The sequence below is a fragment of the Ovis aries genome, chromosome 3 (genome assembly GCF_016772045.2).
Source record: "Ovis aries strain OAR_USU_Benz2616 breed Rambouillet chromosome 3, ARS-UI_Ramb_v3.0, whole genome shotgun sequence".
NCBI classification, from domain to species: domain Eukaryota; kingdom Metazoa; phylum Chordata; class Mammalia; order Artiodactyla; family Bovidae; genus Ovis; species Ovis aries.
The window spans coordinates 199,558,279-199,579,681 of record NC_056056.1 but is presented as its reverse complement, the minus strand read 5'-3'; the positions used below and the strand labels follow the sequence as shown (position 1 = coordinate 199,579,681).

Here is a 21,403-nt window from a genome sequence, read left to right as displayed (position 1 = left end):
GATGAAGTTGATACTTCAGTTGTTCAGTGTCGAAGGTAAAAAAATAAATTTACTGCGATGTGGTCGGCTCAGTGAGCACCTATTTCTGTGCTTGGCATTTGTGAGTGATTCCTAGCAAGTTGCAAATTAGAACTGAAGATAAACAACACAGGAAAAATAGACATCTGGGAGCCTACAATAGGAAGAGGTACTCTGTGATAGATGATAGGATTAAAAATATACTATGGAAGTGCATCTCAAGAACCGACTGTTTGGGGACAACCACTAAGGCACAGATTTAGTGGTACAATTTTAGGTATAAAAACCCAGAAAGAATGAGAAGTGAAAACATAGGAAATTTAATCTTTCTTACTTTTCCAAATTTGAGAAAATCTAATGAAATATCACCATGTATTTTTCTCCATTAGGAGCAAAGATAGAATCAAAATACAATATAAACCTCCTTTTGTGGAGTTATCATTTGGTATTACACTTTTTAGGAATATTGGGAAGAAGTTCAGGAACAGTCATGAACATAAGAGGAAGTGGTGGAAAGGTGAAGTGTCGATTTTCAAGGAAAATGATGTCTGTCTCCACAGAGACTTAAGTAAGAAAGACAATAATGATTTTTTAAAAAATGAAAAGAGTGTTTAAGAACAAATTTATAATTGAAAGAAGGGCCTGAAAGCCCCTGAAATGGCATACTAAGAGGAGCACTGGGATTTTCTCCATGGAAGAGTTTTCTGAAAAGAGTTATCACCTTCCAATTATGGCTTTACGCCTATTCTCCCCAAAGACACGTGCTTGAAACCCCTCCTGGCCCCCTAAGAGAAACTTCTATGGTCCTGATGAGACTGTGTGCCTTAGAATCACTTCTCCGAGAAAGGAGATGCTAAAGGGTACTCGAATAAAATATTAAAAATTATGAAGGACATAACAAAGGCCAATCAGTCCTTTCTTTTCCCCAGACCCCATAATAGGAGAACAAGGGTTATCTGATGAAATTAAAGAGTAGCAAATTAAATGCTAATAAAATGGGATAGTCACTTATATAATTCATTATCATGGGAGGTCACAGAGGCAAATTCAGTGGCTGGATTAACTGTGGGGCTGGCTGATTTTATGACCACTAAAGATATTTTTAACAGTGGAGGCTGATATTGTGAGAGAAGTGATCCTATTACATTCTCCCAGAGATGGCTTGCAAGGACCTCTAGCAAGTGGTGTCTGAGACATGTGAGAGCCAGCCTCGTGGGTTCTGATCTTTGGTGGGAAATTGTAGTAAAAATTAGTTTTTAATTAAGGGGAGTGTCCTCAGGTATTTTATTCATGTTTCAGTCCTAACTTCTCTCCTAGAGATCCAAAAGTCCTTTAATGAGAAGCAAATGGATACAAAGTATTGTTACGCAAGATGGGGAATTCCTGAAGATCCTTTTATCTTTTGTCCAGCAGAGTGACTATGGTTAACAGTGCTGTGTTGTATACTTGAAATGTGCTATGAGAGTAGGTCTTAAATGCTCTCAGCATACATGAAAAGCAAAAAGAATATGGTAAATGTGTGAAGTAATAGGTAATGTTCATTAGCCTGACTGTGGTGATTCTTTCACAGTGTATATGTTTATCAAAACATACACCTTACATATATGCAGATCTTATTTGTCAAGCTGTGTGTGTGCTCAGTTGCTCAGTTGAGTCTGACTGTAACCCCATGGGCTGTAGCCCTTCAGGCTCCTCTGTCCATGGGATTTCTCAGGCCAGGATACTAGAGTGGGTTGCCATTTCCTCCTGTAGGAGATCTTTCCGACCCAGGGATCGAGTGCTCGTTTCCTGTCTCCTGCATTGGCAGGCAGATTTTTTACCCCTGAACCTCCAGGGAAGCCCTACAGATAGGAGAGAGCATTTCAAAACAAGCAACAGACATGTCTCCCAGAATTTTGTTGTTGTTTTTGTTTTTGGCTGTGCTGGGTCTTAGTTGCGGCTTCAGGATCTAGTTCCCTGACCAGGGATCGAACTCCTAGCCCTCTGCACGCAGAGCGTGGAGTCTTAACTACTGGACCATCAGGAAGTCTCTCTCCCAGAATTTTGAGCATTGTTTTTTCTTTTCCCTCTTCTGACTTTTTTTAATTTTAATGCTCTAATTTCTAATACACTTTGAGAAATTCTCCTTTGAGGAAAGAATGGGGATATCCTATCAGCATCTAATAGATATTAATCTTATCAGTGAGGGGATATTGATCAAGGATTCCTTTAAGCCCCAGTGTTAATTCATTTATATGTTTATTAACCCTTCATTCTCCTGGACTGGGCACTCCCAGATAACTCTCTGCCGGCAGAAATGAAGCCTGTGACATGAATAACACAATGTAATTGTCTTATGTTTTCCTCCACCATTAGGCGTATCTGTGTAATGAATCAGTACAGGTTCTCCTAGTTCCAAATGTATTTGATTTTGCACAGAGTAGGGCTTCTCATAGCCGGGCTTCCTTCAAGAAAGTTATTTATAGTTGAGTGGAAAAGAAATATAACTTTTTAAAAAAAGTTTTGGGCTTCCCTGGTGGTCCAATGATTAAGACTACGCTTCCAATGCAGGGGATGTGGGTTCGATCCCTGGTCGGGGATCCAAGATCCCACATGCTATGAGATGCAGCCAAAATAATAAAATAAATAAATAAAATTTAAAAAAATAAAAAAGTAAATAAAAGTTTTGATACTGATAAGTCTTTCCTTTTGAGGACTATGTAAAAAACAAGTGAATGTATTTAATAAAATCTTCAAGTTTTAAATTGTTGTTCTTTTTGCTTCTAGACCTTAGCTGGATCTCCAAAATACAAGTGAATAAACCAGCAGTGCTAAGACGTGCAGAACAAATCCAGGCTCGTAGACCCGTGAAAAAGGAGTGGCAGGTAAGGGCTTTTCTTGAAAAACTCTTTCCCTTACTTTATAGGCCTGATCTCTTCCCTCGAGGCCACAAGACTGAATTTCACTCAAGCGGCATCTCAACTTAAAAGATTGCAGCTGTCCATGACTTATTTTAATAATTCATATATGATGAAGATGGGTTGGAGAAAGATAACATGCTTATCCAAACAGGTTAAAATCTTATCATTCTTGAGTGGCAAAGCTGCAAATGAATATGAGGCATTTTTGTTTTCATGAGTGAATTAAATGGCATATTTTCTCAACATACTTATTCAGTTTCTTAGACACACCTTTGGTTGTCTTCTATTTTAATTTTAAAACCGTGGCACCTAAGCCTGGTGGGTCCATTGCTGGAGGCCCTGAGGTTATGAGAGTTGATCTTCTTTGATCATCATGTCTACTGTATGATTAGTTTTCCCAAATTATCTTTCAAAATTTGAAAAATGGTGTTTTATAGAGTACTGGTGGTCAGCATATTCTTTAGTATGTACTAACCAAAGACATGCTATGCATCTCAGGATGGAAAGGAATTCAGAGTTCATTCCACAAGTGAGGCAAAATATCGGGATTGAATCCTTTAGTGTGACAGGTTGCATTTTGCTCATCCTTAGAAATGATCTGATTGAAAAGATAAAAGGAATTTATTTGAATGAGTTGTGAAATGTGAATATTATTTTAAAATTGAAATTGGATTAAACTGGAAAAAAAAAAAAAAAGAAAGTAGAGACCCTTTATTGTGTCTCATTCCAGGTCCCAGGGCTGGAGGTCTAATACAAGATGGAAACTTTTGTTCCCGAGTTCTCCCTTATCAGGGTAGAACCTTCCCAGGTTGCTCAATGGTAAAGAACCTACCTACCAATGCAGGGCATGCAGAGACGTGGGTTCCATCCCTGAGTCAGGAACATCCTCTAGAGAAGGAAATGGCAACCCACCTCTGAGTCTCTTTGTATTGAGATGCAAAAGTCACATGTGGGGAGACTTGTTCTTTAGAAATTTCCATTTGGGGTATCTGTGGAAGAAAAAAAGTTTATAAGCAATTTTTTCCCCTTTTATTTTACTCTATGTAACGTTCATCTTTTTGGTTAAGCTTGAACACATCAGAATGTATGCCTCAGAATAGCATAGACAGGAGATTTTATTTTATTTAAAGCAGTTTGTTTTTAAAGATTTTTTTGCTGTGGACTTTTTTTTTTTTTTTTTTTTTTTTTTTAACCTTGTTACAGTGTTGCCTTTTTTTTTTTTTTTTTAAATGCTTTGGTTTTTTGACCCCAAGGCATATGGGATCTCAGCTCTCCTACCAGGGATTGAACTAGAACCCCTTCTTCCCTTAGAAGGTGAAGTTTTAACCACCAGACTACCAGGGAAGTCCCTAGACATGAGATTTTAGCACCCTTATGTACCTAATGGTTTTGGATTGGAGATTAATTATTATTTTTTTAAACCTTGTTTTTACTTTTCTTCAAACCAGGCTGCATGGCTCCTGAAGGCTGTTACCTGTATAGATCTTACCACACTCTCAGGTGATGACACAGCTTCCAACGTTCAAAGGCTGTGTTATAAAGCCAAGTATCCAATCCGGGAAGACCTCTTAAAAGCTTTAAATATGCATGATAAAGGTAATGTGTACCATCTGTCTGGTGTTTACCTTTTTTACAGTAGCAATCACTGAATCTAAGAAGACTTAAGATTTGGATGCTGAAATGATAGTAACAATAAAATCTGTGATAGAATTGTTTATGCAGAGTAATAATAATTGAGATTCTTCTCTGAAAAACAGCAGAGTGAGAATCTGAGTCTCATTTTTAGGTCAATTCTTTCCCACCATGGATTAAAAGTTGCAAGTTTTGAGTTTCTTTATTTTTTGTTCCAGTTCTTCAGTTTTGGAAATTTTCTGTCTAGTGACTCAAATACTATGATTCTGATTCCCTAGCCACGTGTGTAAAAGCCAGTCTCATTACTTAATAATCACATCTCATACATAAAGTATTTTCTGTGAGTAAATGAAATACTTTTGAGAATAAAATACAAATGGGAAATATTGCCAGCTTGTATATTGGGTTAGATCTTTTGAAAAAAAAGTTATATTCAATCTCTTCATGTACATGAAAGAAAAGACTTTCTTAAGTTGCCATAAGTTTAGAACCTCAACATTTTAGAAATGGAGGAGACTTTGAGAGTGAATGCCCTTGTTTCTAAATGTGAAAACTGAGACCTGGAGGGTGAGAGGACAGTGTGCCTCATTTCTCAATGGGCTAGCTTTAGGAGCCAGATCTAAACCATGAAGGGATCTTTCATGGATCCTAGGTGCCTGTCTCTAATGAATGCAACTAATGCTGCATTGACCCAATGCAGGCATTTTTTCACAAATAGTTTGTGTTAATAGATAACTTATAGACCTAAACAGCTGCATAGCATTTAGAAAGTATTTAGTATGTTTCTTTTACACTAATAATAAAACACCTACCATTTATAACACTTAAAAGCAGCAGCTTTATATGAGTCTTATGCTACTGTTTTATAGTGTCTCTTTGATTTTTTAATTTAAGAGCTTATTCCTCAAACTGAGGGCTCCAGATCCAGATTTTATTATTTTCCGCAAAAGAGAGAATAGGATTAGTGACATGTCATTTTGCAGCGCAGGCATACCTTGTTTCATTGCACTTGGCAGACAGTGTTTTACATATTGAAGGCTTGCAGCAACCCTGCATTGAGCAAGTCTGTTGGCATTGTTTCTCCAACAGCATTCACTGACTTCTTGTCTCTGTCACATTTTGATAATTGTCTCAGTAATGCACACTTTTTCGTTATTGTAATACTCTTTATGGTCATCTGGGATCAGTGATCTTTGACATTACCATTGTAATTATTTGGCATTATGTTTTTAAAAAGTACGTACCTTAATTTTAAATTAAGGTACATACTTTTTAAAGATAATGCTTTTGCACACTTAATATTGACTACAATATAGGGTAACCGTAACTTTTATATGTACCAGGAAACCAAAAAATTCCTGTCACTCATTTTATTGCAATACTTTATTTCGGTGCTCTGAAACTGAACCTGCACTATGTCCAAGGTCTGCCTGTACTATCTTGCAAGGTTCACTCCTATTTTTCTTCATCTACTGTCCTGTGTGAACCCTGTAAAAACTTAGATTTTGTTATCTACATGAAATAAAACACTTTCATTGATTCAAAGCCACTAAGTTTACCATTTAGGATATGTTTTCAACAAATGGTACTATAGTAACCTCCAGGAACAATGTATTAAAAATTTTTATTCTCTAAGGATGAGAAAATGATCCATGTTGTCAAGAACTAGAAGGGAATGTGGAAAGTAACAGCCTTTTAATTTGTTGCGATGTCGTAGGAGGATTATTTTTTTCTCTGGTTTTGATTTCTGCCAATGTTGAAGTATAAATAATAATTAAAAGCATATTGTGTGACTTGAACTTCACATGAAGTAGGCCGTTATGCCTCCTTTCTCCATAGGCATCACTACAGCTGCTGTTTGTGTTTATCCTGCCCGCGTGTGTGATGCAGTGAAAGCTCTAAAGGCTGCAGGCTGTGACATCCCAGTGGCATCAGGTAAAGTCTGTGGTTTCTGTTGTCCTTTTTTCAGTATGTTTCCCTTCAACTGAGACACCTTGAGGTATTGCCTATATAGTTATTTTATTTTATTTATCTTGACTGTACTTTACCTTTCTCTAGTTGGCCGTGAGCGGGAGCTCCTCTCTAGTTGCGGTGTGCAGGCTTCCCACTGCAGCGGCTTCTCTTGTCGCAGAGCACGGGCTCTAGGCGTGTGGGTTTCAGTAGTTGTGGCGTGTGGGCTCAGTAGTTCGGTGCATGGGTTCAGTTGCCTGAGGCATGTGGGATCTTGGTTCCTACACCAGGGGCAAACTCATGTCCTCTGCATTGCAAGGCGGATTCTTAACCACTGGGCCACCAGGGAAGTCCCTGTCTATATGATTTTATGCTGCTGTACTGTGCTCAGTCATTTCCAACTCTCTGCGACCCCAGGGACTGTAATCCACCAGGCACTCTGTCCATTGGCTTTTCCAGGCAAAAATACTAGAGTGGGTTGCCTTTTCCTTCTCCAGGGGATCTTCCCAACCCAGGGATCTAACCTGACTCTCCTGCGTCTTCTCCATTGGCAGGCAGATTCTTTACCTACTGAGCCACTTGGGAAATCCCATATAGTTTTATATTATAATTTTAACCAGTCTTGTCTATTTAATTGATTGTATTTATTCATTCTTTTCATATCTGTCCATTGCCTGTTGAGTAGCAATCAGTCAGTTCAGTCACTCAGTTGTGTCCAACTCTTTGCGACCCCATGAATCACAGCACGCCAGGCCTCCCTGTCCATCACCATCTCCCGGAGTTCACTCAGACTCACGTCCATCGAGTCCGTGATGCCATCCAGCCATCTCATCCTCTGTCATCCCCTTCTCCTCCTGCCCCCAATCCCTCCCAGCATCAGAGTCTTTTCCAATGAGTCAACTCTTCTCATGAGGTGGCCAAAGTACTGGAGCTTCAGCTTCAGCATCATTCCCTCCAAAGAAATCCCAGGGCTGATCTCCTTCAGAATGGACTGGTTGGATGTCCTTGCAGTCCAAGGGACTCTCAAGAGTCTTCTCCAATACCACAGTTCAAAAGCATCAATTCTTCGGCACTCAACTTTCTTCATAGTCCAACTCTCGCATCCATACATGACCACTGGAAAAACCATAGCCTTGACTAGATGGACAGACATGATATTAATTCCTAAGACTACAGAGCCGTGGGCTTTCCCAGTGACTCAGCGGTAAGAGCCTGCCAGTGCAGGAGATGCAGGTTCGACCTTAAAGGAAATTCAGTTGTTAAGGAGGAATCGTCAAGTTAAAAAGAAAAAAAAAAAACATAATGTAGGACATACTATTTTTTTGTCAAATATAATAATAAAACTATGCAGAAGATACAGTTGTAACTCTGAGTGCAGAGTGATTTATTCTGCAGAGGATGGTGACAAGGAGGAGTTGAGAGAGTGGATAAGCTAGGGAGTGTGTTTCCCAGGTGGCGCTAGCAGTAAAGAACCCGCCTGCAAATGCAGGAGATGCAAGAGAAGCTGGTTCAATCCCTGGGTCAGGAAGATCCCCTGGAGGAGGGCATGGCAACCCGCTCCAGTATTCTTGCCAGGAGAATCCAATGAACAGAGAAGCCTGGCCAGCTATAGTTCATAGGGTCACAAAGAGTCAGACACGACTGAAGCGACTTAGCAGCCATGCAGGCTAAGGAGTGGCATTTCCAGCAGAGGAGCTGGCATGTGTAAAGGTGCAGAAGTGCATTCAGGGAGCTGAAATGAGTTTGCAGGTGTTGATTCCTAAGGTAGGACAAAGGGAGAGCTGGGGAGTTGAAGCTGGAGAGGTAGATGGGGGCCAGACCCCATGGGGAAACCTTACCAGGCTGTGGCATTTGGCTTTTATTTTGTTGATGGGGAAGATACCAAGAGATGTTAAGTAGAGAATGCCATGATCTACTTCATAATATAATAAGTTAGGGGATGGTAGTGGATAAATTAAAGGGGATTGAAATGGAGTTAGACTGATCATAGTCCTTGTGGTCTGAGATGACAAGAGCCACCCCCAAACCTGAACAATAAAAGAGGGTATGTTCAAGAGTTATTGACTTAAAGAAAGACGCAGTAGGAGAACAAGGCATGAGGGAGGGAAAAGTCCTCCTGAATGCTTCCCTGTGTGTGTGTGTGTGTTTGCAAATGGACAGATAGATATTAAATTAGATTCTCCTTTTAAAAGATGTTAGAGGGATATCCTAGTGGTTTAAAGAAGGAAGCTGAGAAGATCATTAATTTATTTTGTTAGGGATACATCAAGAGAAACAAAGTACACAGTATTTGTATATTAATATAGCTATTCGTGAAGATTCCTGAAGTATTTGGCAGCTTCACCTTAATCAGCCTTAATTTTTCATTCAGTTCAGTTCAGTTGCTCAGTTGTGTCTGACTCTTTGTGACCCCATGGACTGCAACACACCAGGCTTCCCTGTCGTCACCAACTCACGGTGCTTGCTCAAACTCACGTCCATCGAGTTGGTGATGCCATCCAACCATCTCATCTTCTGTTGTTCCCTTCTCCTACCTTCAGTCTTTCCCAGCATCAAGGTCTTTTCCAATGAGTTAGCTCTTCACATCAGGTGGCCAGAGTATTGGAGTTTCAGCATCAGCATCAGTCCTTCCACTGAGTATTCAGGACTGATCTCCTTCAGAATGGACTGGTTGGATCTCCTTGCAGTCCAAGGGACTCTCAAAAGTCTTCTCCGACACCACAGTTCAAAAGCATCAATTCTTCAGTGCTCAGCTTTCTTTATAATCCAACTCTCACATCCATATATGACTACTGGAAAAACCATAGCTTTGACTAGATGGACCTTTGTCAGTAAGGTAATACTTCTGCTTTTTAATATTTTTCATTAGACTTAATCAGTTCAGCTTTTCCTTTACACAACAGGGAAACATAATTTCCTCTAAGGTAGCAGACCCAAGGAATTTAATAAGGTCAAGGAAACATGAATGGTTACCTTTAGACACAAGAATGAAATCGGTGATAAACATATTAAAAATGTTGATACTTTCTCCAAAAGTGTCATTGTGTTTCTGTTTTCCTTCTGTTCAATATGGGAGACCTGTGTTCAATCCCTGGGTTAGGAAGATCCCCTGGGAAAGGGAAAGGCTACCCACTCCAGTATCCTGGCCTGGAGAATTCCATGGACTACACAGTCCATGGTGTCACAAAGAGTTGGACACAGTGGAGTGACTTTCACTTTCACTTTCATACTTGGGCTAAATCTTCCTGACTCACCGCTGCTCCAGTTGCTGCTCTAGTTTTGTGGACTAATTAGGTGCTTTTCCATCATGCAGTATTTCTTCTTTATTCTCATCTGCTTGACTGTTCATTTGAAGATGGGCAGTGGATGGAACGTGTATTTCTATTTGGTTACAACAGCTATAAATATGAATGAGTAAGTCATAACAGTGATAGCCAACTTGGTCAAGACTAGGATCCAGGATTAATTAGTGTCCATCCACAGGGCTACTGCTACTACTTTATGAGTATCACTGTGATGATGACATATCTTCTTAATCACTATTTTCCTAAAGCTCCCCCATTAACATCTCTGCCAGCAGCTCAATTTCAGATCTTCCAAAAGATATACTACTAGTATTTATCCTAACGTCAGTGCTATATAGGATCGCATTCAGTTTCTTCACAGTTCACTTTGCAAGGTATGCATGAAGTTCTAAAGTGTCGTTATACTTTGGTCTGAACAGTGATTTTTTTTTTTTTGGTCTGAAATTCTTTGTTGAGATACCGACCAACTGAAATTTGTCTCCCTCCCTCTTTTCCTTGCTTCATTCTCTGCTAGTGGCCACTGGCTTTCCAGCTGGACAGACTCATTTGAAAACACGATTAGAAGAGATCAGATTGGCCGTGGAAGATGGAGCTACGGAAATTGATGTGGTGATTAACAGGACCTTGGTGCTAACAGGCCAGTGGAAAGGTAAGGGCACGTGCTTACCCAAGGGACTCAAGTCATTCCCCGGTCATCCAGATGGCGAGGACCTGAAAAGAGGCAGCGTGGTTTGGAAGTCACTGTTCTAGACTACAAGTCACTAGATCAGAGGGTGAATGGAGGAGAAAACACGACTAAGACTGCTCATCCTTGTTGCTTATAACTCTGGGCAGATGCCCACCTGCATGAACTTTTTAGATCCCTTTTAAGCAATCAGTTATTTCCAAGCAGTGAATTAGTAACTTTTGCTCTCTTCTCTGCTGTTTTGTTACTCAGTACAAAAATCACCTCAGCAAGTATTTTATGCAGAGTTTATTTTAATATGCTGGAGGAAGCTTCCCTTTTTTATGCTAATCTTTGTGGATTTTGAGGATGTGGGGTTATTGATTAGTTGAGAAGTCTATGTTTACTCCTGTTCTTGAATGTAGCTCCTTTGGATTTGGTCATGTATTCACCTTTAAGATTTGTGATTTACTATCAAGTCAATTACAATAAGACATTGCCCAGTCCAGTAACAAGCTGTTTCTTTTTTTGATAGATTGATTTTGCTTCTACATTAAATATATTTTATATACTTAGAGTTTTTTTTTTAAGTTAACAGACTATTTTTTAGAGCGGTTTTAAGTTACAGGAAAATTGAGCAGAAAGTATGCAATTCCCATATACCTGTGCACACCCCACTGCATACAGTTTCCCGTATCATTAACATCTTATATTATTGCAGTGTATATGTAAAAATTGCTGAAGCTGAGCTAATAATATTGATACATTACTTAATCAAAGGAGGTAGGATGTGCTTAATCATGTCGACTTTTCTGACCCCATGGACTGTAGCCCGCCAGGTTTTTCCAGACAAGAATACTGGAGTGGGGGTTGCCATTTCCTACTCCACAGAGATTGTTGATAGCTAAAATAAGTACAATTCTGTATTTTTTAAAAAAAATCATTGTAATATGTAGCTTAATTGGAAATTTTTAATGAAATCATAGGATAAAACCAGAATAATGTATTGTCTCTTTAGCTATGTAGCTATCAAATAAATGGCATATTTTATTCTAATTACAAAGGGTAATTTGTAATTAATTGAAATTAATTCTCACTGTTAATTAACCAGTAATAAAGGAAGTAGGTGTTCTACTTAATCTCCTCCCCTACAAATAACCCTTAATAACACTGCATCGCACAACTTTCCAAGCCATTTCCCCTTCATATATACATATGCAACACCTACCGTTTTGTAAAGTTTAAAATAAATATTTTTTTACAAAGTGAAAAAGTTAGAATTAAAAATAGGATCATGCTTAATGTATTTTCCCTTAACCTAACAATTGGACTTGCCAATATCTCACAGGTATCTCTAGACTCTATCCATCAATCCATCTAGCTCATCTTCTGTAAATTCTAATTCCATTGTTTATTCACTAAAAAATGCTTTTGGTTAGGCAGCAACAAAGATTCAGTCAGTGGTTTAAATGCTCAAGGATTTACTCTGTCATGTAATATCTGTGTTCATGCATAGTCGCTTAGTCCTGTCTGCCTCTTTTGTGACCTCGTGGACTGTAGCCCACCAGGCTCCTCTGTCCATGGGATTCTCCAGGCAAGAATACTGGAGTGGGTTGCCATGCCCTCTCCAGGGGATCTTCCTGACCCCAGGATCGAACCCATGTCTGCTGCATCTCCTACGTTGCCAGGCAGATTCTTTACCACTGAGCTACTTGGAAGCCCCCTCACGTAAAGTCTAGGCATAGGTATTTCAGGAGTATTGTGGCAGTCCCTCAGAGTTCTCAGAGGCCTGAGCTTCTTTTACCTTCGGCTTCCCAAGATCATAGCATCTGATCTCAGCTTCAAGACCACTCCATTGTTTACAATGGCTTTTAAAGCTCCGGCCCTTATACTTGTCTCCCAGAAGACAGGAAATAGGGGCTTGTCCTGTCTTTAGATCTCACACACCATCTTTGCTTACACCTCATGGCCCTGAATCGAGTTCTGTGGTCAGGCTTGGCTGCAAGTGAAGCTGGAAAATGTTGGCTTGGAGTATTCACTATGTTTCCGTTCATTCTTTATACGTTGGATGGTGCACATTTCTGTGCCTCGGTGGAAAGGAGTGAGGGAAATACTGGTTCAGAAAGAGACTGTGCCACATGAGCTAAATAGAATGTGATCTTAAGAAACTTGACAGCAAAAGGGGACTTCCCTGGTGGCCCAGTGGCTAAGACTCTACATTCCCAATGCAGGTGGCCCGAGTTTGATCCCTGATCAGGGAACTACATCCCACAGGCCGTAACTAAGCAATTGCACCGCAGCTACTAAGGCCGTGCACTCTAGAGTCCTCACGCCACAACTACAGAATCCAGTGCATTGCAACCAGAGAAGTCCCCGTGTTGCAGTGAAGACTGAGCCAGAATAAATAAATTAATTTTTTTTAAGTTGAGGCAAAGCAACAATAGCAACATTTAAATAAAAATATTTATGAAGTCAAAAGGCACAGTGATCTGGACCATGAGCTATGGGGCAGGTTGTCTCAGAGATTTCTGTAGCCCCTGGGGAGCATCACTGTATTCCAGGAGAATCCAGCCACTGGTACAGCAGTCCTGAGTGAAAGTGGAAGTTACTCAGTTGTGTCTGACTCTGCGACCCCATGGACTATACAGTCATGGAATTCTCTAGGCCAGAATACTGGAGTGGGTAGCCTTTCCCTTCTCCAGGGGATCTTCCCGACCCAGGGATCTTTCCAATCCAGTTCTCCTGCATTGTAGGCAGAAACCCACAGCACTTCTGAAGTGTCTAGGAAAAAAGGTCAGGTTGTTCCCATTATCTGAGGTCAGTTTGTTCCCATTATCTGAAACTCCCATCTGTACCCACCAACAGTTTTAAATCCTTACCAGGTTTCAGTACTTTTTTTTCAGATTCTTTGTTCTTTATATGTTTGTCTGTTTTGGCTCTGCTGGGTAACTGTTGCTTTTTTGTGGGCTTTTCCCTAGTGCAGCGAGCAGGGGCTGCTCTTCCTTGCATTCATGGGCTTCTCACGGCAGTGGCTTCTCTTGTTGTGGAGCATGGGCTTAATTGCCCTGAGGCATGTAGGATCTTCCTGGATCAGGGATTGAACCTATGTCCTCTGCACTGTCAGGCAAATTCTTAACCAGTGGACCACCAGGGAAGTCCAGGTTTCAATCCTTGACAGTGCACAAATATCTTTTTGTGCTTTCGATTTTTGTTCCTTGTCTTATGGGTCATGTGTGCCCTGGGCATTTACAACCATCCTTAAATGGCTTATTTTAAGTAGATGTCCTTACGTCCCTATATGTTAATTCTGCTTGTCTGCTGCTTGTAACAGATTTCAGTTCAGATTTAAAGCTAGAGTAGGAAGAAAATGAGTAAGCTTTATGTGCTAAGTTGCATTAGTTATCTCTGACTCTTTGCAGCCCTGTAGACTGTAGCCCTCCAGGTTCCTCTCTCCATGGGATTCCTAGAGTGGGTTGCCATTTTCTCCTCTAGGGGATCTTCCTGACCCAAGGACTGAACCCACGTCTCTTACATCTCCTACAAAACTACTAGCGCAAATTTAGAAATAAACTCTGTGTCATTTAGTTGGATTAAAAAACTGTATGCTCTTTATCTTTTATTAAGTAATTATAGACATAGAAGTATAGACTGTATTATAACTTGTGCTCCTGTCTTTAGAATACTACTAATTGGAAAATCAAATACAATAGGAGATGAGATTTGATGTAATTGGCTTTCCTTTAATGAAGCAGGAATGGTTGTTTTTAAGAACTGATAATTTCCCAATAACAGACATTCATGTAAAATATAATAACATATCTTTGTCCCAGACCGTACTTTTCTATTAACTCTTTCTGTGGTGTTAATAACCTCTTGACCCCAAACAAATTGAAAAAGACCATTGAATACTAGAAATTTAATTCTAACTGGAAGCCTGCAAACATCTTGGCCCTTTTTCACTGCAATATTTTATCTTAATTTCAGTTCCAAATTTGATTACATGTTGTGTTTTTCAGTGTCATGTTTTAATATTAGCTGTTTTCTAAAATATGAGCCTATCATCGATTTCCTGGAATTTGCTGATGGAGGCGTCTATGAGGGTGTTAGACATTCCAGTCTAGGTCCCTCTTCTCTTTGCACTAAGGTGTGGAGGACACTGGTTAAAAACCAACAGAAAGAATCCTGTTTTTAAAACCTGGCCATTAGTATCTCTTCACCATTTCTCATGGTCACAGGGGGATATGAACTCAGAGGGGAGATATGAGAAGGACTTGTTATTCCTCTGCTTGGATTCATTTTGGTGGTCATTTAAAATCTACCTCCTCAGGACTTCCCCAGTGGTGCAGTAGTTAAGACTTCGCCTTTCAATGCAGGGGGTGTGGGTTCAATCCCTGGCCAGGGAGTAAAGATCCCAAATACATCGTGGCCAAAAAACCAAAACATAAATACTGCAACTAATTCAATAAATACTTTAAAAAATGGCCCATGTCAGAAAATTAAATAAAATCTACTTCCTCAGACTTTTAACTTTTCCACCCACCTTGCATGCATGCTAAGTCACTTCAGTCGTGTCCAACTCTGTTCGACTCTGTGGACTGTAGTCCAACAGGCTTCATCTGTCCATGGGATTCTTACTGGAGTGGGTGCCATTTCCTTCTCCAGGGGATCTTCCCAACTCAGCAATCGAACCCATGTCTCTTACATCTTCTGCCTTGGCAGGCAGGTTTTTTATCTCTAGTGCCACCTGAGAAGCCCTCCACCACCTTGAGGCTCCTTAAGACTTGGCAAATTACCTTCTTACTACTTCTCAGAGAAAATACATCTGTTAGGCAGGAACTTCCTCAAGGTCCTTGCATCCAATCTGCTCCCCTTTTCCTTCTCCTCTTCTTCATCCTGTGTCCATTTCCCCAGCTGCTTCTCAGAGCTCTCTCCTCCCATCAGCATCCTAGCAGACATCCAAAAGTTATTATGATTAAAAAATCAAAAGCCCACAGGCTCCATTCCTGCTCATCCCCAGCTGAGTCTCCCTTTCATGGCTGAAATTCTTACAAGAGTTATGTTTACTTGTTCCCTTGAATCTGTTTTTCCCAAGATACCAGTGGCCTCTTATTTTGCTGTCCCTGGGGATACTCTTTGGTCATTTAGTTTTGTGGCCCAGAAACAGTTGACACAAGGGACAGTTTCTTCCTGGAAACACTCTCTTGTCATGGCTTTGATGATCCCACTGTCTTCAGGTTTTCCTTCGTGTTTCTGATGCTTCCTGTGTCTTGTTGCAAGCTCCTCCATCTCCCCTGTCTTCACTGAAGTGTTTGTGGTCCTTGGGCTCTGTCCCAGCGAACTCAATTTCTCAGGCTTTGCACACTGTTTTCTGGGAACCTCCTGTCCACAATGATTTTGGCCATTACCTGTGCTGAGGACTAAACCTCCAGAGTGTGGGACCTGAGTCTGTGACTTGGGAACCTGCATTCCATTTTCCCACTAAAATTATTCCCCATGAAATGATGCTTTTTGTTGATTAGTTTCCCTTGGACTGCAAGGAGATCCAACCAGTCCATCCTAAAGGAGATCAGTCCTGGGTGTTCATTGGAAGGACTGATGTTGAAGCTGAAACTCCAGGAGTTTGGCCACCTGATACGAAGAGCTGACTCATTTGAAAAGACCCTGATACTGGGAAAGATTGAAGGTGGGAGGAGAAGGGGACAACAGAGGATGAGATGGTTGGATGGCATCACCGACTCAATGGACATGGGTTTGGGTGGACTCTGGGAGTGGGTGATGGACAGGGAGACCCGGTGTGCTGTGATTCACGGGGTCGCGAAGAGTCGGACACGACTGAGTGACTGAACTGAACTGAACTGACTGATTAGTTTCACTTAAGCAAATGTTCAAAGTCAGTGAATCTGGGCTTCCCTGGTGGCTCAGTGGTAAAGAATCCACCCTCCAAAGCAGGAGACATCGGTTTGATCCCTGATCCGGGAAGATTCTATACCATGGAGCAACTAAGCCCATGGACTACAACTACTGAGCCTGTGTGCCCTAGAACCCACGCTTTGCAACAGGAGAAGCCACCGCAGTGAGAAGCCCTCGCACTACAACTAGAGAGTAGCTGCTGCTTGCCATGACTAGGGAAAAGCCAGTGTAGCGACTAAGACCCAGCACAGCCTAAAAGGAATCAGTGAATCTTCACCATAGCAGAGAATCCAGCCATTTTAGAAATCCATGAAAAATATTTTCATTTCCCTGACTTTATTTGTTTGTTCTATTAAACACAGCTTATTTTTGTCTAGGTCATTCATGGCAGTTGTATCAGTGATTACAGGCACCTCATTTGATTTGGCTTTGCTCTATTGCACTTCACAGATTTTTACAAACTGAAGGTTTGGGGCAACCTTGAGTTGAACAAGTCTGTAGGCACTGTTTTCCCAACAGCATTGGTTCGCTTCATGTCTCTGGGTCACATTTTGGAAATTCTTACATTATTTCAAACTTTTTCATTATTATTATTATTATATGATGGTGATCTATGACCAGTAGTCTGATGTTACTATTACACAAGGATTGTGACTTGCTGAAGGCTCAGATGATGGTTAGCATTTTTTAGCAGTAAAGTATTTCTTCCTTTAAGGTATGTACACTGTTTTGTTTAGATATAATGCTACTGTACACCTAATACACTACAGTGTAGTAGAAGCATAAACTTTGCATGCACTGGGAAACCAAAAATTTCACATGACTCATTTTATTCCATTACTTGGCTTATTGCGCTGGTTTGAAACTGGACCAAAGTATCACTGAGGTCAGCCTGTGTATTATTCTGGAACACAGTGATGCTCTCAGGTGCTGAAGTCTGGGAGATGACTTGCCCTATAGCTAATGGTCCCATAGCTGATGATCCCATAGCTGATGGTTCCATAGCTAATGGTCCAGGCTGCTGTGCTTTTCTTTAGACTTCATATATCTTTTTGCTGAAACATCTTTGCTATTGTTGTTGTGCCTGGTCCTTTGTTCTTAGGCTTTTTACTGTCAGCTCGTTTCACTGTCCTTCCCTCACTCCTTTCCATCTGGGCAGAGAAATGGACACCATCTAACTTGTTGCCTGGGACAGTAGTTCTGACAGGGTAGGGTGTGGAATGTCTTGCTGGTTCTCAGACATTATCAGGTGATTTGCCTCACCTCCCTGTCTCACAGAATCCAAGACATTCCCCCAATTATGTGTACTGTCAGAATTGGGGGCTGGATTTAGGGAGGAGTAGGGTCTACACTGAAAGTCACTCCAGATCATTTGGATTCCACATCCCCCCCCGCAGCCATCCCATATATGCCTAAGGAAAAGCACTAACTTGGAGCAGCTTTTTTTTTAACACGCTTCTAGTTCTTGATTCTATATAGTTTAGGATGCGTGCCCAGTTGTATCTGACTCTCTGCAACCCTTATGGACTGTAGCCTTCCAGGATCCTCTCTCCATGGGATTCTCCAGGTAAGAATACTGTAGTGGGTTGCCATTTCCTCCTCCAGGGGATCTTCCTGCGTCTCTTGCATCTCTTGCATTGGCAGATGGGTTCTTTATCACTGGCACCACTTGGGAATTAGGTGCCACATAATTGAAGCATTGTTGAATTTGCATATTCATTAATTAATACAAATCATATTTCCCATGTGTTTATTGTTTATTAAGCCTAGTTCTGCAGTTGGCTGTAAACAGGAGGCTTAAGGAACAGGGTTACTCTGTTGAGTTTAGCCAGAAAGACATCTACTTCTGTGCTCTTGGGAGGCTAGTTCTCCTCTCCCTGGGAAGACTGTGCCTTAGGTGAAGAGAGTAGTTGTCCTGCGCTGGACCAAGAGAGAGGTGGGGTCAGCCGGCCAGATGAGCCAACCATCATTGGAGTCACAGTCAGACCCAGAAAGTACCCAGGACAAATATACTGTGGAGTAAGAAGGGTAGGGGGGTGCTTCCCAGGTGGCGCTAGTGGTAAAGAACCCACCTGCCATTGCAGGAGATATAAGAGACAAGAAGTCTGATCCCTGAGTTGGGCAGATCCTCCGGAGGGGGGCACAGCAACCTACTCAGTATGCTTGCCTGGAGATTCCCATGGACAGGGAAGTGATTCATAGCATTGTAAAGAGTAGGACACAACTGAAGCAACTTAGCATGCATGCAAGCAAGAAGGTGGGGGATTGCTCCAGGAGACTGGAAATCTTACTGTCTTTGCAAGGTCTTTGCGTTAGACAAATCCTGGTTGGAATCCTGGTGCTATTGTTAGTGGCTGTTTGCTCTTAGATAAGTCACTTAGCCTCTCTGTACCTTCTGTTCCTTTTCTGTAAAACAGGCATAGTGACATCTGCTTCATGGGGTTATATTAGTAATAGAGATTAAATTAGATGATATCCATAAATTGGTCATCCTCTTGCTTGGTCCAGATGAATCTCTCCATGCCCACTGTGGTTTCTTCTCTCTCCCCCTCCTCCTGATGAAGGTAGTGTGTTGCCAAGGGAAATAATGACATAGCAGAGGCATCCAGTTGATGAAGAAGAATTCTAAAGATGTAGGTTTTAGTATTTATCATTTAGGTAATTTACACCTGGTCTGTGAGCACTTCTCTTCTAACTGCCTCCCTCCATTTAAAAAAGCTACCAGGGACTTCCCTGGTGGTCCAGTGGTTAAGATTGTGCTTCCAAGCTTCCAGTACCGGGGATGCTAGTTCAATCCCTGGTTGGGAAGCTAAGATCCCACATGCTGTCCAGTGTGGCCAAAAAATAAAATAATAAATTAAGTTACTAGTGAGGGGATAAGACATAAGGGTTTTCTATGGGTGTTTCCAGCTATAACCGCCTGTGATTCTGTATTTGGTGTTGTTCCTTGTCTGCGTATATTATTCCCATGATAAGTCCTTGTAATACGGTATTTTTTAATGATGATATTGAGGTTGACACCTCAGTTGCATTCCTTAAACAGTTTTTTGAAGAACGAATTCACCAGAAGAGGTTCATCACATCATAAATCTTATTGAGCAGGTTTTGAAAATTAAATGCATTCCATGCTCTGTAAATATACAGAGGTTTTCAATTTTTTAAAACTTTTTTATGACCACTCTGCTGCATATATTTACCTAATATATTACCAGTGATATGGAAAGACTATCAGATTCAAGCATCTTCCAGGACCTAGAGCTGGTGTTGCTAGTTTTTGGAAACCCATTCCACACTGAAGCACGAGCAGGTAGTGGGGGTTTAGCCACTAAGTCGTATCTGACTCTTGAGACCCCATGGACTATAGCCCGCCAGGCTCCTCTGTCCATGGGATTCCCCAGGCATGAATACCGGAGGGGATTGCCATTTCCTTCTCCAAGAGATCTTCCTGGCCCGGGGACAGAACCGGCATCTCCTGCATTGAAGGTGGATTCTTTACCTACTGAGCCACCAGGAGCTCCCTGGTGATGCCAAACATGGCCGCATCTGGGACATTTTTCCAGCATTATGTATTCAGAATCACATCTGGAATTATCGTTTGTCTTCTGTATCCACAGCCTCACATACCTTTTACCCTGTTCAGTTCCAGGGTAAGTTGTTTGATTTTTGCAGTTGTTTGACTATTTTTTTCTTTTACTTATTTATTTATTCATCTGCATTGTCTTGGTGGCAGTACGTGGGATCTTTGTTGAGGTGCACAGTCTGTCTAGTTATGGCGTGTGTACTTACTTGCCCCAAGCCATGTGGGATCTTAATCTTAGTTCCCCAACCAGGAATCACACCCTCATTCCTTACATTGCAAGGCAGATTCTTAACCACTGGACCACCAGGGAAGTCCCTGCCCTGTTCGGTTCTTCAGCTCTCCTAAACTTGGTTTATGGAGTATATGCCTTGAGATCCTGAAGAGCTTTAGGATGATACAATTTATTTTTCTTATTTGCTTAGTTTTACAAAAGAAGGGTGGTAGAAAGAATATCTCCTAAAAGAAATTAGGCTTTTTCTTTATTTTGTAGAGCTGTTAATCATAATATCTTATGAGAAAAGCAATCTCTAAATCTATAGACACATTTTTGGGGAGGAATCACATAATCTATAACCTGGGCTTTCTGTTTTGAGGGTTGTTTATAACAGAAACCTTCTGGAGATACTTACGACTGCTGTATGCTTTTATGGGTTTTGTTTTTATGCTATGATTCTTCAAAACTTCAAATACTATTGACAAAAATGTGTGTGTTTTATCTCTTGTAGGTGGTTATTTTATTACCTAGTGTTTTAGCTCATCTCTGTTTTAGTCTTTCAAGATTAATTAGTTGTCTTAGTGGATGAAAACTGTTCTTGAACATTTTGTGACTTTCTTAGATTAGAAGGTTGCCATGTAATTTTATATTAAGTGTTTTACTGTACATATAATTATCTTAAGAGTGATTTTCAGGCCACTCTTGCAGTGTTGAACATCTTTCTGGTACTCAAAAAATAATTGCTTAGATATGTTCGTTAACAATTATTTTTAAGTGCCTTTGAATAGCACGAAATATAAAGGGAAATCTACTTTATGGCTTTTAGATGGGCTATATAATCTTTAAACACTTGGGTTCTTAACTTCAATCATAATTTCTATACATGAAAGCTTGACTAACAGTTTTCTATGTCTGTGTGCTTTTGTGTTCAGCCTCTCAGTCGTGTCCAATTCTTGGCAACCCCATGGGCTGTAGCCCGCCAGGCTTCTCTGTCCGTGGGATTTCCCAGGCAAAAATACTGCAGTATTGGCAGAAATGGCAGTTTCCTCTTCCAGGGGATTTTCCCAACCCAGGGTTCGAACCTGTGTCTCCTGCATTGGCAGGCAGATTCCTTACCACTGAGCCATCTGGCTAGCCCTTTTCTAAGTCTACAGTGGTACTTTTTCCAGAAAGCTTAACAGGTTGCCAGCAGCCTCAAGATGAAGAATCTGTTTTCCTTTTACGTAGGAG

The 21,403-nt window shown here is 40.9% G+C and overlaps 1 protein-coding gene across 5 annotated transcripts in view; it reads left to right on the top strand.

Annotated features, from left to right (window-relative positions):
- Positions 1-21,403, top strand: part of DERA (deoxyribose-phosphate aldolase) — a 127,541-nt gene that overhangs the window by 37,474 nt on the left and 68,664 nt on the right. For all 5 annotated transcript variants that reach the window (XM_060413363.1, XM_004006820.6, XM_060413361.1 and 2 more), the window contains 4 exons: positions 2,785-2,882; positions 4,367-4,514; positions 6,390-6,485; positions 10,320-10,454. In XM_060413363.1, coding sequence (XP_060269346.1) covers positions 2,785-2,882; positions 4,367-4,514; positions 6,390-6,485; positions 10,320-10,454 — 477 coding nt within the window. The remainder of the gene's footprint in view (positions 1-2,784; positions 2,883-4,366; positions 4,515-6,389; positions 6,486-10,319; positions 10,455-21,403) is intronic.